Raw genomic sequence first — 13,206 nt, 5'->3', positions numbered from 1 at the left:
ATCAATTTACCAAGAGCCAAAAAAACTCCCTATAAGCCCACATCCATCTGTGAATCTAATCGGGTTTTAAACTAAGCCTTTCTCTGCCAGTTGTTTCAGAAGAATCCTCCAGGTCCTCACATTGCCTCAAATATGAATCTACCCTATTGCACAGTTGAAGGTTTGCTGCCATCACACCACCTACAGTGCAGCAATTCCACTCCATGAAACAAACAAGCAAATCTTAACAGGCTATTCTATATCTGGAATCCTCTAGTAAACTGCTAGCTTTGCTACACACCTTTAAAGAAAGATAAAAGGCACTTATAAGACTCTGCAGCTTATGCTATCAATCACTTCAGAAAGAAAAACAATTCAGCAGCCACTCCAATTGAGAGTGCTGTGAAGTTCAATTGTCACTGAAATGCTTTGTTATTACCAACCTGGGCAGAATGAGCAAATATACCTCTGCAGGTGAGCTATGAATGAGCAATCAGCACTGCAGGCTGCAGCTTGAAGAAATAACAGCATCCAAGTAGCTACAATGCTTCCTTGCACACAACTAGGCCAGGATTGGGCTGACAAATTGGGCAACACAACATTTCAGACATTCTGTCTGCACGTTAAAATAATTCTGAAGGAAAAGGTGCTGAGGCTTCCCTCTGCCAGCGCCTACAAAGCAGGAACACACAGAGACAAGCATCAGTGTTTGGTCTGTTCTCAGAAAAATTGAAGTTTTATGATGCTTTTATCCCACTCTTTGGCAAGAATTCAGCACACACGGTAGTCAAAGGATGGTTTGACAGCTGCCAATTCAAGACACAACTTTTTCACATCCTACCAATGCCAACTCTCCAGTTCAGTGTCAGATAAAGATCCTTTAAAATACACAATCTGCAGTATAAAAAATTGCTTCATATCTTGCATGCCTTCTAGAACTAAGGCCATTCTTTCTTCATTATTTATATCTCTTTTCCTAGCTATTATGACCATATGGTGAATTCCAGCTTTTCAGCAATAGGAGGTTTTTTCCAGTGGCAAAGCTTCTGCCACCCTGAAGTCTTCACCCACTTACTTCAGGCTTTACCTTTAGTTATGCTGATACAACTTTGCTCAGACTACATAAATGAAATAATTTTGGTTAAAAAGAAAACAATTCCACCCCTTTTTAGGTGAGGTGGGCTTTTTTCTCCTCACTCTCTTTTTTGTATTATTAAATTTCAATACAGCACAGATGTGCAAAAACCACACAGTGATGTGGTTTACAAAAATAGCCCCTCAAAACAGTTGTATTGTTACAACTGCAGCACAGAGCTCTGAATAAAGGAGCAATTCCCACTGAAGTTGTTTGCAAAGGTACGCCCTGATCATAATTAAAGGACTAATGCCCTCTTAACAGTTTTAATCTTTTTGTGAAGCATAAGGGAAAATCAAGAGTGGGATGAGCAAAACCTGGGGAAAAAAATGCCAAAGTTCACTTTCACCAAAGCACATGTAGGCTTAAGAGTAATAAACTAAAACTCCATATACAGTTCCTTTGACTGTGGCTTTCTTTTCATCAGTAGAAAGTTACAGAAGAAAAACCACAGTCGCCATGGTCCTATTTAAAATTTATGTCAGATTTTTAATCATATAACCATTACTCCCATTTTTTCCCTGTAGCTGGTCATGCACAATCATTCAGTAAGACATCTTTTTTTTTTTTTTCTTTTTCTTCCCAAGCAGACATAATTAAGTGGTGACTTCTCCCATTTTTTCCCATTTGGGCAATCATCAGGAAAGGAAATAACCAGATGATGCCTGAGCAAATACTGAATGTCAGAAACAGAGCAACTGCTCCTCTCAGATGCTCTGTCACAGTCCCATTCTCTCCCAGCTCCATCACAGTACTGTGAACAGAGGGAAGCACATACCTTGTAACCTCCTGCTGCAGTCGGGAAACACTGGGCACATAGAACATTACCCCAAAGAAAAGCAAAGGCTCATTGGCAAATTTGTCCAGCTGCTTCTTCAGAGGCTTTTCCAGTTCAACCCAGCGGTCTTGCTGGCTCTTGCTGAGAAACCAAAGGCCGAAGTAGTGAGTCTAGACAAAGAAACACACGAGTGTCAGTTTACCTTTGCCAGCTAGATCACTCACACAATGTCACAAATGCAAGTAGGAACAGATGGCATTGTGTACATTGTTCCATATGCAAAATCGGAGTAATTTCTTTTTTACTGCACTTTTTTGTAGGACATTTTGAAGACAATGACAAATTAATATTGCAATATAGTTCACAGAGCACTATCTATCTGCCTCCCATCATCTCTCCCAAATGCATACTAAAGAGCTCTACCTGACATTGTGGCACAGGTGACATAAATGATTTACAGAAAGTGTCTGAGTCTTTGTTTTCTTAAGGGACATCTGTGCTGAACAGACAGCAAGCACTAAGTCTGAATTAAGGTGTAAAGGCTTCATGAGACTTTGGATCAGGCTCACTGCACACAAAGGACAAGGACTCTTCCAACTAGAAAAAAAAAAGAATGCAAACCCACATGCATATGTCAAAATATCTCTACCAATACCAGAACCATTCACCCAACACAGAATTGTTTACTCTTCTTATTTTTAATGCACTCACAAGGTTTTATGATGGACAAGTATACACTTAGAACGTGCATATCACACACAAGTTGTTTGCTCTAGCCTCTACAGGAATACCAGGTTGGAAACCTCAGCTGTTCCCTGCCACATGGGACTGCTGCTGGTGAATTAACACAGAACAGTGCTCAGAACTTGAGCTACAAAGTGGCAATAGAGCAGCTGATGGAATAGCCAATCCATCATGAAGGATTTTACTGAAAAGCACTTAAACATCAAGTACTGTGACTACAGATCTGAAGAGAAAGTGAAAAACATTGTAGCAGACAAATTGCAGATGTTAAACTTCACAAAATCCACCATGAACAGCCTGTTTCATGCTGGTAGGGATATATATTTCTATAAAAACCATTGCACACACCATGACTTAGCATTCAACACAAGGACAAGTAATACAATACCAAAAATTTTAAATGTTTACAAATGGCAACAAACCAGCAGGGGAAACACTGCTCCAACTACTTTATAGCTGAGGGCATGCAAGAGACAATCATGCAAAACTCCAATGGGGGCACAGGTGTACTTACTTTAGGGTCTCATTACATACATATTTTCAACTTTGGACAACATCCAGACTAGCATTTAGCTAAGGTGATAACTAATTCAACTTGATTCCTCAATTAAGCCTGACAAACAGCTTGAGCACTGCTGAGTCTGGTATAATGAAGCAAACTTGTTCTTTTGTAGTATTTCCTCCTAGAAATTAAAGGTATCTTCAATAAATCAGTCAATCAATCTAAGGCACAAATAAATCAAGAAGTCAGCATCTCCCACAGGATAAACTTCAAACAAAACGAACCTCTCACATGTTCCCTGATATATTTCTACTCTCCCTTTGTAGTCACCAGTGGATAAAAAGTTCTTTCTGATGAGTTCATCATGGTAGTAATTAGATTAAAATGAAGGTGGGAGAGACAGTGGAGGCAACAGAGGAAAGGAATTAATGTGAAGGTAGAAAAAAGCAGTGATTTTACCACCTCTTAAGGGAAACCTTTTAACACACTTGGAAATCAATGCAGAGCAGCTTATCATCAGCAAGAAACAGCATGGAGATGTGAAAACAGAGCTTCCACATTACTTGAAAAAGTAAATATTCACAACACCTAGAACCCAAATTCAAAGTGTGAAGTATTTGTAAAACATCTAGCAAGGAAGAAGATTCAGACTCTGAAGTCTAAGAGTTATTCAAGGAATTAAGGTATTGCAATTAAACAACTCGAATGAGCACAGTCCCTCTCCTTTCAATGGGGGCTGGGAGACAGCACAAGTTTAGATTTGCTAGAGTAGAAAGGCTCCTGAAGTGCCAAATCCAGAAACAATTCCAAGGAACAAGAGGCAAATGAAATACAGTGTTGAAGCTTCTAGATTACAGCAGGTACTGTGGAGCAAATACTGCAGCATGCATTTTGCACAACTAAAAGGCAACTCTTTTCCTGGAAAGCAGCCTGGAGAGGATCAAGCTATTGCAGCTGGAGCACAGGAACTGATTGCAGAGCACAGCTCATGTCATAAATTCATGCACTTTGGAGAGACAACCCACACAGTTATTTTAACATCAGCTCATTATGGATTGGACTCGATGATCTTGAAGATCTCTTCCAACCTAGCAATTCTGTGTTTCCCTGTTGCCAGCAACTCTACTTCTTGAAAATGTAACGTGTTTTTAATGAACCCACAGTGGAGGACTTCTGTGGCCACTACTGTGCATGCCTGAAGAGACCCTGCCCCTAGATATATCAGTAATTCCCAAAAAGGAAAGGAAGAACATGGGACTGGAAACGGCTGGACATCAAGTTCAGCACACTATGAGAAGGCATTTGGCTCTCCAGACGGTGAGTCATGCCTTGTGAGTCCACAAAGCACCCCAAAAATTAGCTGAAGTTATAAAAAAATGGGATCTTCTATCTATAAGCAGCTGATTGCAAACTAGGTTGATTCCAAATGCTGATCTGTTTGTCCATCTGCACAAAGTGAACCACTGACTTCATCCAGATTTCCATGGAATCAATATCTACACCTACAGCTGTCAGGCTCTGAAGTAACACATATTATTACCCTCGAGGTTTTAAAATTTGTCTTGCCTACCACACGTGACTTCACATGTGGTACAAGGAAATCAGTTTACACTCCTCCAGGAGCTGTGGTCCTCTGCTAAAGCAGCAAACAAGAACCAGAACACTTGGGTGCCCTAATGAAAATGTGATTCTCAAAATATAGTGAGTCAGAACACTGGGCATACAAAAACTGCACTGGGAAGCCTTAAAATAGGTGATGTTATAGCTGCCAGTTCAGAAGGCAACACATTTATTTTGGACTTGGCCCTAGCTATCCTCCCAAGGTCAGAACTCTCCCTGTCTTTACATGGGACCAAACAAGTAGAATTGTCAGCCTCAGGAGACGACAGAAAATGATTAAACCAAGCCCAGGTCAGGGTTTGTTAAAGCATCTGGTTAAGTGGCCAACTAAATATTTATCCTTGAGAAACAGAGAGAGTTCCAGCTTCTCCAGGCAAAAAACATTAAGCTCTGCTATCCCAGGGCACTTGAACAGAGGGGAAGGTGCCATTTGCAGCAGCCAATTATTCATAGAAGGTCTTTTGTCCAAGCACTGCCTGAACCCCACCTCAGCTTTGCTGGCAAGACAAGTCAAATCAAGCCACACTTTGAGGCAACCTGGCTGCAAAACCCCAGGTTTCAGTTGTGCCCTAAAGAGGTACCAAAGTAAGGGTCAGAACAGGAGCAAAAGGCCACCTCTGCACAGGGGACAGCACCTGCCTGTGGTGCTCAGCTCACCAACCTCCTGCTTTGGTTTGGGGCTTACAGGATCACAGGGATGGACATACCATTGTGAAATTTAGCTCACAAGAGTAATTTTGGTTGGGAAGAACCCTCTTGCCCTCTCCCCCACTTACAATACATCGGAGCATTCCACCTAAAATTTTAACATTTTAGAAAGTGAATTTAAAAGAACAAAAAGGAAAAATGGAAAAATGCCATTATATTGGGGAAAAATCCTTTTTATAACCTGTGCACATACATACAAGATTATAAAATGACGTTTTTGACCTCGTCTTTCCTCTCCCTTCCTCCCCTCTTCTCGTCTTTACCTTTTACATAATGCCGCAATAAGAGCTCATTTTACTGTAACTGGTAACTGTTCAAGTAGAAGACCTGATGCTTTGTCAAGAGCTTTGCTGAAAAGGATAAAACCAGATTTTACAGTAGTTACATGGCTCCACTTTCTACTGACCTATTCCTGAACCCTGAGTCAGTCAGGCAGGGAGTTGCATTCCCCAGAGATCAAATAGAAATATGCATAATCCATTAGATACTGTTTTTCAGTCATGTGTGGTATGATCGACAGTCCCTCACAACAAGGCATAATCTCAAAGGGTTTTGCTCTTTAGCAGGAAGGGTTTGACAGTTTTTTGTTTATTTCTAAGAAATTGGATTGAGTGAGATATGGATGCATTCCTAACTTGAAGGTAAAAGTTGTGGTACACCTGGGATTTATTTGAACATAAGACCAAACTGAGGTATTACCTGAGACTGCATGAAGGAGACAAACAGGATTTTAGCACTATTTTGTAGCATGGGATTTAATAAAGGTTGACTTATCCTTACTTGAACATCAGAGTGTGCAAATCAGGATTTCTAAGAAAAGGAATATGCCACCTGCAGTTTTTGCTGCCTTCAGGGAATTTTAAAAGTCTCTCTCTGATATGAAGACTTGCAAGGATTTTTGCCTCAGTACACTTAACGTGTTTCTCTACTCAGCTATCCAGTTGCATAAATCTTGTAGAAATTTGAGCTTTGTGAAAATATTTTTGACCCTTCAGTACAATTTGTCTGGACAGTGAATTCAAAAACTATGGTAAATCTAGAGAAGAAAGGGGACAGTCACCAAATTACTTCATTATCCTTACAAACAGTGGCAGGAAAATTACAGGAGTAGAAGAAGAATTTAATTTGGGGTCTGAAAGAAAGAACAGCACCAGGCACCTCCAAGCTTGCTAGCTCCAACTGTTCCTCATCCAAGGAGCAAAAGAGGATACATGGAGACCCTCTCAGAGTTGAAAGAGGTAGGTAATTCTCTTCTAAAAAAACCCCCAAAACACCCACTTCTGTCAAAAGATGCTGTACTGTTGAAATCTGAACTTTACAAAACCAGTTCAACGTTGCCAAAACCTTGTTTAGAAAAAAAAGCAGAGAGGGTGATGAAAGAAGGGGAATGTGTTCCAACAACATCAAAGCATTCTCTTCTATGTTGTTAAAATATTTTTTTATCTTGAAACACAAACTTTTTGTGCTGACATATTTCTTTTTTGCATGACAGAAATAATTTTGAAAATTAAAAAACTCCAAAGCAATAGAAAACCCCACAGAACTGGACACTGACCAAAACAGCTTTCTTTGCTACTCTACTGTCTAATTTAATTTCTCTGGAAAATTTTGGAACTTCAGGTTTTGTTCCAAAGTGGAACAAAACACGTTCTGAAATCACGAAAAGCTTTGTGGAAAAGAACACTAATCTGCTGACAGAGCTATTATTTGCAAATGCAGGTGGATCTCCAGAGACAACCAGGAGGCCCCAGACTTCTGCTGCACCAGCTAGATAAGCTCACAAGGAATATGAGGAGAATCACTTCATTCATTTCACTGCTTTCTGCATTGGATGGAAAGAGAGAAGTTAGGTTCTTCCCTAAGGACACCCTAGGGCATCACCAACAGAAAGAAAATAGAAGGGAAAAATTATTTATTAATGAATCTTCATCTCTGTAAGTAAAGAGGGGGAGATGGTTCTACTAAAATTCATATTAGAAAACAAAACAAAACCAAACACAAAAAAAAAAAAAAAAAAAAAAAAAAAAACCAAAAATCCACCCAAGTATGAAAAACACTATGCAATATTCCCTCTGCTCTCTTCCTGCCTGCACATTCTCCAGCCTATTCTGGATACACACACATAGAGTGAAATTCTTCTCCCATTCTTTATAATTATAAAAAAAAAGAACAAAAAAGAATTTTTGTTTAGTTTGCAGATATTGTAGCTATTTGTATGCTACCTTCCAGCTGCCCCCACTACCATGGGCCAACTGCACAAGACACTGCAAGATTTTTAATTTCCCAGCTGTGCTGACAGAAAGCATCAGCCAGGACAGCCAGATGATAACACAGCAACTTCCAGGGAATGGTTTTCCACTTACAATTTGCAAAAGTCTAGAAGCATGTAGGATACACATAGAAGGTAAGAAAAGTCAGTCAGTTCATTTGTGCCATGCACATTGCAGAGGTATTTCTATAAAGGATCCAACACTCAAACACATCTACAGCAAGAAGTAGAAAATAAAGGATTTCAGTCTTGAATAAAGACTCGTTTCTTCAACTTTTCCAGAAGCATTGGGAATGTAAAAGAAGCCTTTCAGGATTTCAGATGTGAAATATTAAACAAAATAAATGGAAGAAAAAAAACCACCATCCTCCAACTGTTACTGGTAAAACACAACTGTGAGTTGCTACTGATGCCTACTTCAGTTTTATAGCAACAAGAGCATTTATATGAAATAAAAGCCGGGAGTCTCCTTCCCACTTGCATAACTCAGTCATCAGTGCTGGTGAAACCAGGGTTACAGTCAGAAAAAAGTTACTGTAACTTGTCCTTCGGCATCCCGGCTCAAAGAGTACCACTCACGGCTTTCTAAGAAAAGCAACTTCAGGTTACAAAGAGCTCTCAAAGCTGCCACGGGCGGCTCTGCCGTCAGTTTCCACGCAATCAGAGCCTGTTTATCCCAGCTCCAGCTGCTGCTCACCTCTGGCCAGCCCCGGCTAGCCCGGGACACACGGTCCTGGCCGGGCTGCCCTTACCTCGCGTAACTCCAGCCTCTGAGCCACAGCTTCCAGGCACTCCTGGCCCGTGCTCTCCACGGACAGCGTGCACTCGATCACGTTGCTGTCCAGCAGACGGATCCGGGTCACGAAGCAGTTCTTGCTCAGCACGTTGTAGCGCCGGGTCCGCCGCAGTTTCAGCCCGAACGGCATGGCTGGAAGCCGGCAGGGCCGCCCTTATATCCCGGGCTCTTCCCACAGCTCTATCAGCGCTCCCGTCCGCTCTCCTGGAAGGCTCCTGCGGCTGGCACTACTCTCCTCCAGAAGCGGAGGTAGCTGTCCATTCCTGGGGCAAGCTCCGAGGGATTCCTGCAAAACACACACAGGTAAGCGGGCTGGAGTTTCACTCAAGTGTGAAACAACATGTTCCCGAAGTTCAGAAAAAAAGTTGGAGTCACACTGAAAGGCATGAAATAAACGTGCTTTTAAACATAAACAACCTCCACACACCGGAGTGCCAGGCACTTACTATGCATCCCAAATGAATACGAACCTTCCAAAATACTGATTTGGCGCTGAATTTAAAGCGCGGGTTTAATTGCAAAGCCGTTCTTTGAGAGGCTCAGTACAAACAGCAACTCTACAGGGCACTCCTCCAGAGGTGCTAACTCTCCCACCATTACCCCCACCACAGGGGTCTATAACATAATCTTCGAGTTTTCATGCCCTCGGGCCAGCTTTGAAAACTAGTTTAAAAAGCTAAGGAATTGAAAAGAGGTGCGATCTTGAAAGAAGAAAGGCTGGCTGCAGGAAATGCAGGCACTCAGCACCTCCGAAAAAATCAAACCTAAAATATGCATGTGAAAAGCAAGAAACATCCGAGCCATTTCAGAGGAGCCTCCTCTCCTCGCATTTTGCTGGTTCCCAGCTCCAAAGCAATTCAGCATTTCACCCTTCCAGATGGAATAAGTGACGGCAGGAACGCGGCTGCCAGAGACCAGGGCAACACCGAGCGGGAGGAAGAGAACACATATTCTCGATATTGTTTCTAATTAGTACTCCTAAAATTTATCAGGGATCTATGCAACTGCTGAGCCAAAACACAAAGTAGACAGAAGAACTAGAGATACAGAAGTGATGACATTTAAGAAGTTATGATCCTCACCTGCAAGAACCACTTCTTTTAAAATGAAACAAACCAAAAAAGTTTAGTTAAGAGCAGGTTCAAGCTAGACTAAAACAAAGTATTTACACTGACATAACCAGCTCTAAAATGCCACTTTCCATGTGGTGAGAGGAATGAAGCAAATAGCAAATTACTTGCTACCAGGTGTTCCGGGTTTTGTTTGAATATTCTGGAGCAAAAAGTAGGAGAACACTAAAGGTAACATTTAAGAGTCCGTTTCTCTTAACCAATAATACTGCAAATGAAAAACTAGATCACTTTTCCTTACTTCTTAAGGGAAGGCACTGCCAGCAGAGAATGCATCATTGGAATGCATCAGCTGAATGTGACATTTCAAACAGATAGTAAGTACATTGCCCACACATATCCCTTGGCACACAACTGCATGAATCAGTTATTTTCACTTTTTACTCAATTTAGTTGCTATGGAGATTATGAAAAGCTGCCCGATTGACTACAGTGATTATCATTACACTAGAAAAATAACTATCACATTTTTACACGAAGTGTATTTTCCAAAGCCAGTATAACTTGACATTTATTAGGGAGTTAGAGCAACACAGACAAAACAAATGAAAAAAGCCCCACACAAACAGCAAACCACTGGTAGGTAAGGTGTGTGATGAGCCTGGTAGTCTACCCACATCACCAGAGAAAAGCCTAGAGACTGAGAAGGAGCACTGCTGCCTTACTGAAATGCAAACAAACCTATCAAATTAGCTGCTGTGGTTTAATCTCCCATTTTTAGCTTTCATGGGTACAGACATAATGTATTATTTTCACATAATTGCATGAGAGAGCTGTTATACCTTGCATGGTCTAACATCAGAAGCCATCAAAGACATATAAATACATCCTCACAACAATCTGATGAGTCAAGGACATGTTACCCAAGACTCACAGAAAAGGAATTGGAACAAACATTCACCAGCTTGTCCAACACTGCTCAGAATGGCTGCAGACCTGGTACTAAACCATGCAGGACAGGCTGCTTTAACCCTTGGCCAACTACCTTGCTGAATAACCTATCTGAAACTACAGTTTGAATCTGAAAAGTGGGAAGAATGAAAGGAAATTACAGAGAGGGAAGGGTGTGGAGGACTACATCTTATCAAGAACAGCATTTTTGTTCAGTCTCTGGCTTCCCAGATTAAGTTGGACACGTGGAGAGTTTTAGCTAGCCAATTCAATTAAAAAAAAAAAAAACTTTTATCTTTCATTACTGTTAGTTGCACACATTTCCTTGCAGAGCAAGGAAACTGTACAGTAATTGTACAGTTAGCAGTAGCTTAAGGCTGCTAGTTAAAAAACCCCAAGTGTTTGGCCTTGCTGACCAGGTCCAGCTACAGCTGGACAAGCCATCCCAGAAGGTGTGTGTGCAAACATGCTATTCTGGAATGAACCCAGCAGCTCCTGTATACCAGAAATGTCAACATGGATTGGACATTAATTGCTCTAAGTTGTATCATACACTCAGAAAAACAAGGCTTTTCAAAAGCAGTGAAGGAACAGGATTTCCTTAATTCTGCTGAGGGCAATCAGCCAGCACCATTTTCTCAAGGTGCAGATGTACAAATGGGTTAATGGATGCATTTTGTGTAATATGGACTGGGTTACTTTTTCATTTACCTTGAATGAATGCCCAATGACATCTCTCTCACATGAAAGGTCACTTAAACTAGCTTCCAGTTAAAGAATTAAATGGGATGGCAAGGCTAGAAACTGAGATTAGCCCAGCTTGTAAAACCTATTAATTCTCAAATCAATGCAGGTGTCTGAGTTTTCTGTTTACACACATTCTGGGTATCTGACCAACTTCTCAGTAGGTTTTCTGTTAGGGTTACTAAGGAAGATCTCAAAGACCAGTCACTTACAGACACAAAAGGTAAATTAGATTCTTCAATGTTTGCATCATCTTAAAAGCATCAGGAGCATTCATTGTTACTCATGGTTATTGTGTAGATGACTGAAAAAAAGATGCCATTGAGAGACAGAAATGTTTTGGTCTTCCAAATGAAGGATCTCCTTTCCCCATTTAAAGGTTGTCTGGGAGAAGCAATGTCCCTTACAAAGTCATCCCAACTGTGCAGGCATTCACAACACTGCCCTCTTGAAATTCACACTTCCACTTAAAACAAAACCAAACCAGTGAAACTAATGCAAGCCTATAAACAGCTTATCAGATAACCATGAACTTGTTCTAATGTTAACAAAGGACTTCTATTAAGTGCATTTCAGGTGTGAAAGCATAATCTTTTAAAAGATGTTTAAAAGACACATCATCTTTTAAACTGACATTTTCTATTAAGAATTTATTTTTCTGAAGAGAAATTATACTGGGCTCCTTTGGGTACTTTTTCTTTCTTCTTTTTTGTGTTATCAATTGCTCTTTGCAAATTAAGCTCATTCTAAGAAGTATGCTGAATTAAACAAGGTTCTTAGAGCATAAGCTTTGGAATTTAAACATTCTGCTAAGTGGAAATTCCTTATGTTTAAAGCACATACTCTGTAGGCCTACGGAACACACACAAAACCTTCAAGTCCTTCAACCATTTATCAGAAAACAGCTACTAAAAAAAAGGAAGCATTCTAAATGCAGTTTCATCAGTACGAAGACAAAGAGGTACAATATCTTTGTGGATTCTTGGTAAAATTTTATATTCCCCTATTTCATCAGATCAAGTAAAAACTGAACAACGAGACAGTTCCTTTGCTATCACAGACATTGGAATCAGACTTACTTACAGTATTTACTTGAAAAACCCATATGGATAAAGTCAATCGCTATGGAATGTGGAAGACCAAAAATGGGAAAACAGAATGAAAACAAATTTCAAATTTGACACAGAATACAACTAAACCTTTAATCCACGATCTCATGCCAAGCACAACACAAGTTCTCCTAAGAGCCTTCACTAGCAAACAGCTTAAAGAAAACCACAAACACCTCAGCTCAAAACACTCTTACCTATCTCTTTTTCTGTGTGTGACTGAAGAGAAACATCTCTATTTGCCTGGAAGCCTCACCAGCACACTGTCTGTGCAAAAGCAGCAGACACAGAGGTATGGATCTCTCCAACAGCATTTGATTCCTCCACAGCACCACTGCATCTTGCAAGGGAGGAGAGAAGGAGTCCTTGATCATTCTGGCAAAAAATTCTGTACAGAATGGGTTTCAAGAGGTACCATTTCCCCACTGTTCAGTCATAGAATACTGCTGATCATGTACCAAAAGGTAGGGGGGAAAAAAAGGCATAACTCATACAACCAAGAATATCTTGAAAGCACCATGCTGGAGACCAAACAAATATCTTCAAGATGTAAGAGCTATAATGGTTTAGGGAGGAAAAGGCTGATCCATTAGTGCTACCTATTAGTGACATTAGCAACTTCTTCACTGGCCAGTCCTGCATGAAGAACTAGGTCAGATTCACACTGTGATACACAGCATAGAATTGCTTCTGGTTTTAAAGAAAAATTAGTTATTTTCTGCATAGAATACAAACTCTCCCTATGAACTTAAGTTACTTGGTGCAGATAAAAAATTGTGCTTTTCCAAACCAGTAATTTTC

At 40.5% G+C, this 13,206-nt stretch overlaps 1 protein-coding gene across 1 annotated transcript in view; it reads right to left on the bottom strand.

Moving 5' to 3' along the window:
• PTPN14 (protein tyrosine phosphatase non-receptor type 14) overlaps nt 1-13,206 on the bottom strand; it is an 89,862-nt gene that overhangs the window by 62,144 nt on the left and 14,512 nt on the right. The window contains exons 2-3 of the mRNA XM_014876875.2: nt 8,488-8,817; nt 1,893-2,062 (exon numbers count right to left, since the gene is read on the bottom strand). Coding sequence (XP_014732361.2) covers nt 1,893-2,062; nt 8,488-8,661 — 344 coding nt within the window. The 5' untranslated portion in view covers nt 8,662-8,817. The remainder of the gene's footprint in view (nt 1-1,892; nt 2,063-8,487; nt 8,818-13,206) is intronic.

This window comes from Sturnus vulgaris, chromosome 3 (genome assembly GCF_052056855.1).
Source record: "Sturnus vulgaris isolate bStuVul1 chromosome 3, bStuVul1.hap1, whole genome shotgun sequence".
In the NCBI taxonomy this organism is placed as follows: Eukaryota; Metazoa; Chordata; class Aves; order Passeriformes; family Sturnidae; genus Sturnus; species Sturnus vulgaris.
The sequence above is the reverse complement of the archived record's forward strand: the minus strand, read 5'-3'. Positions and strand labels throughout refer to the sequence as shown.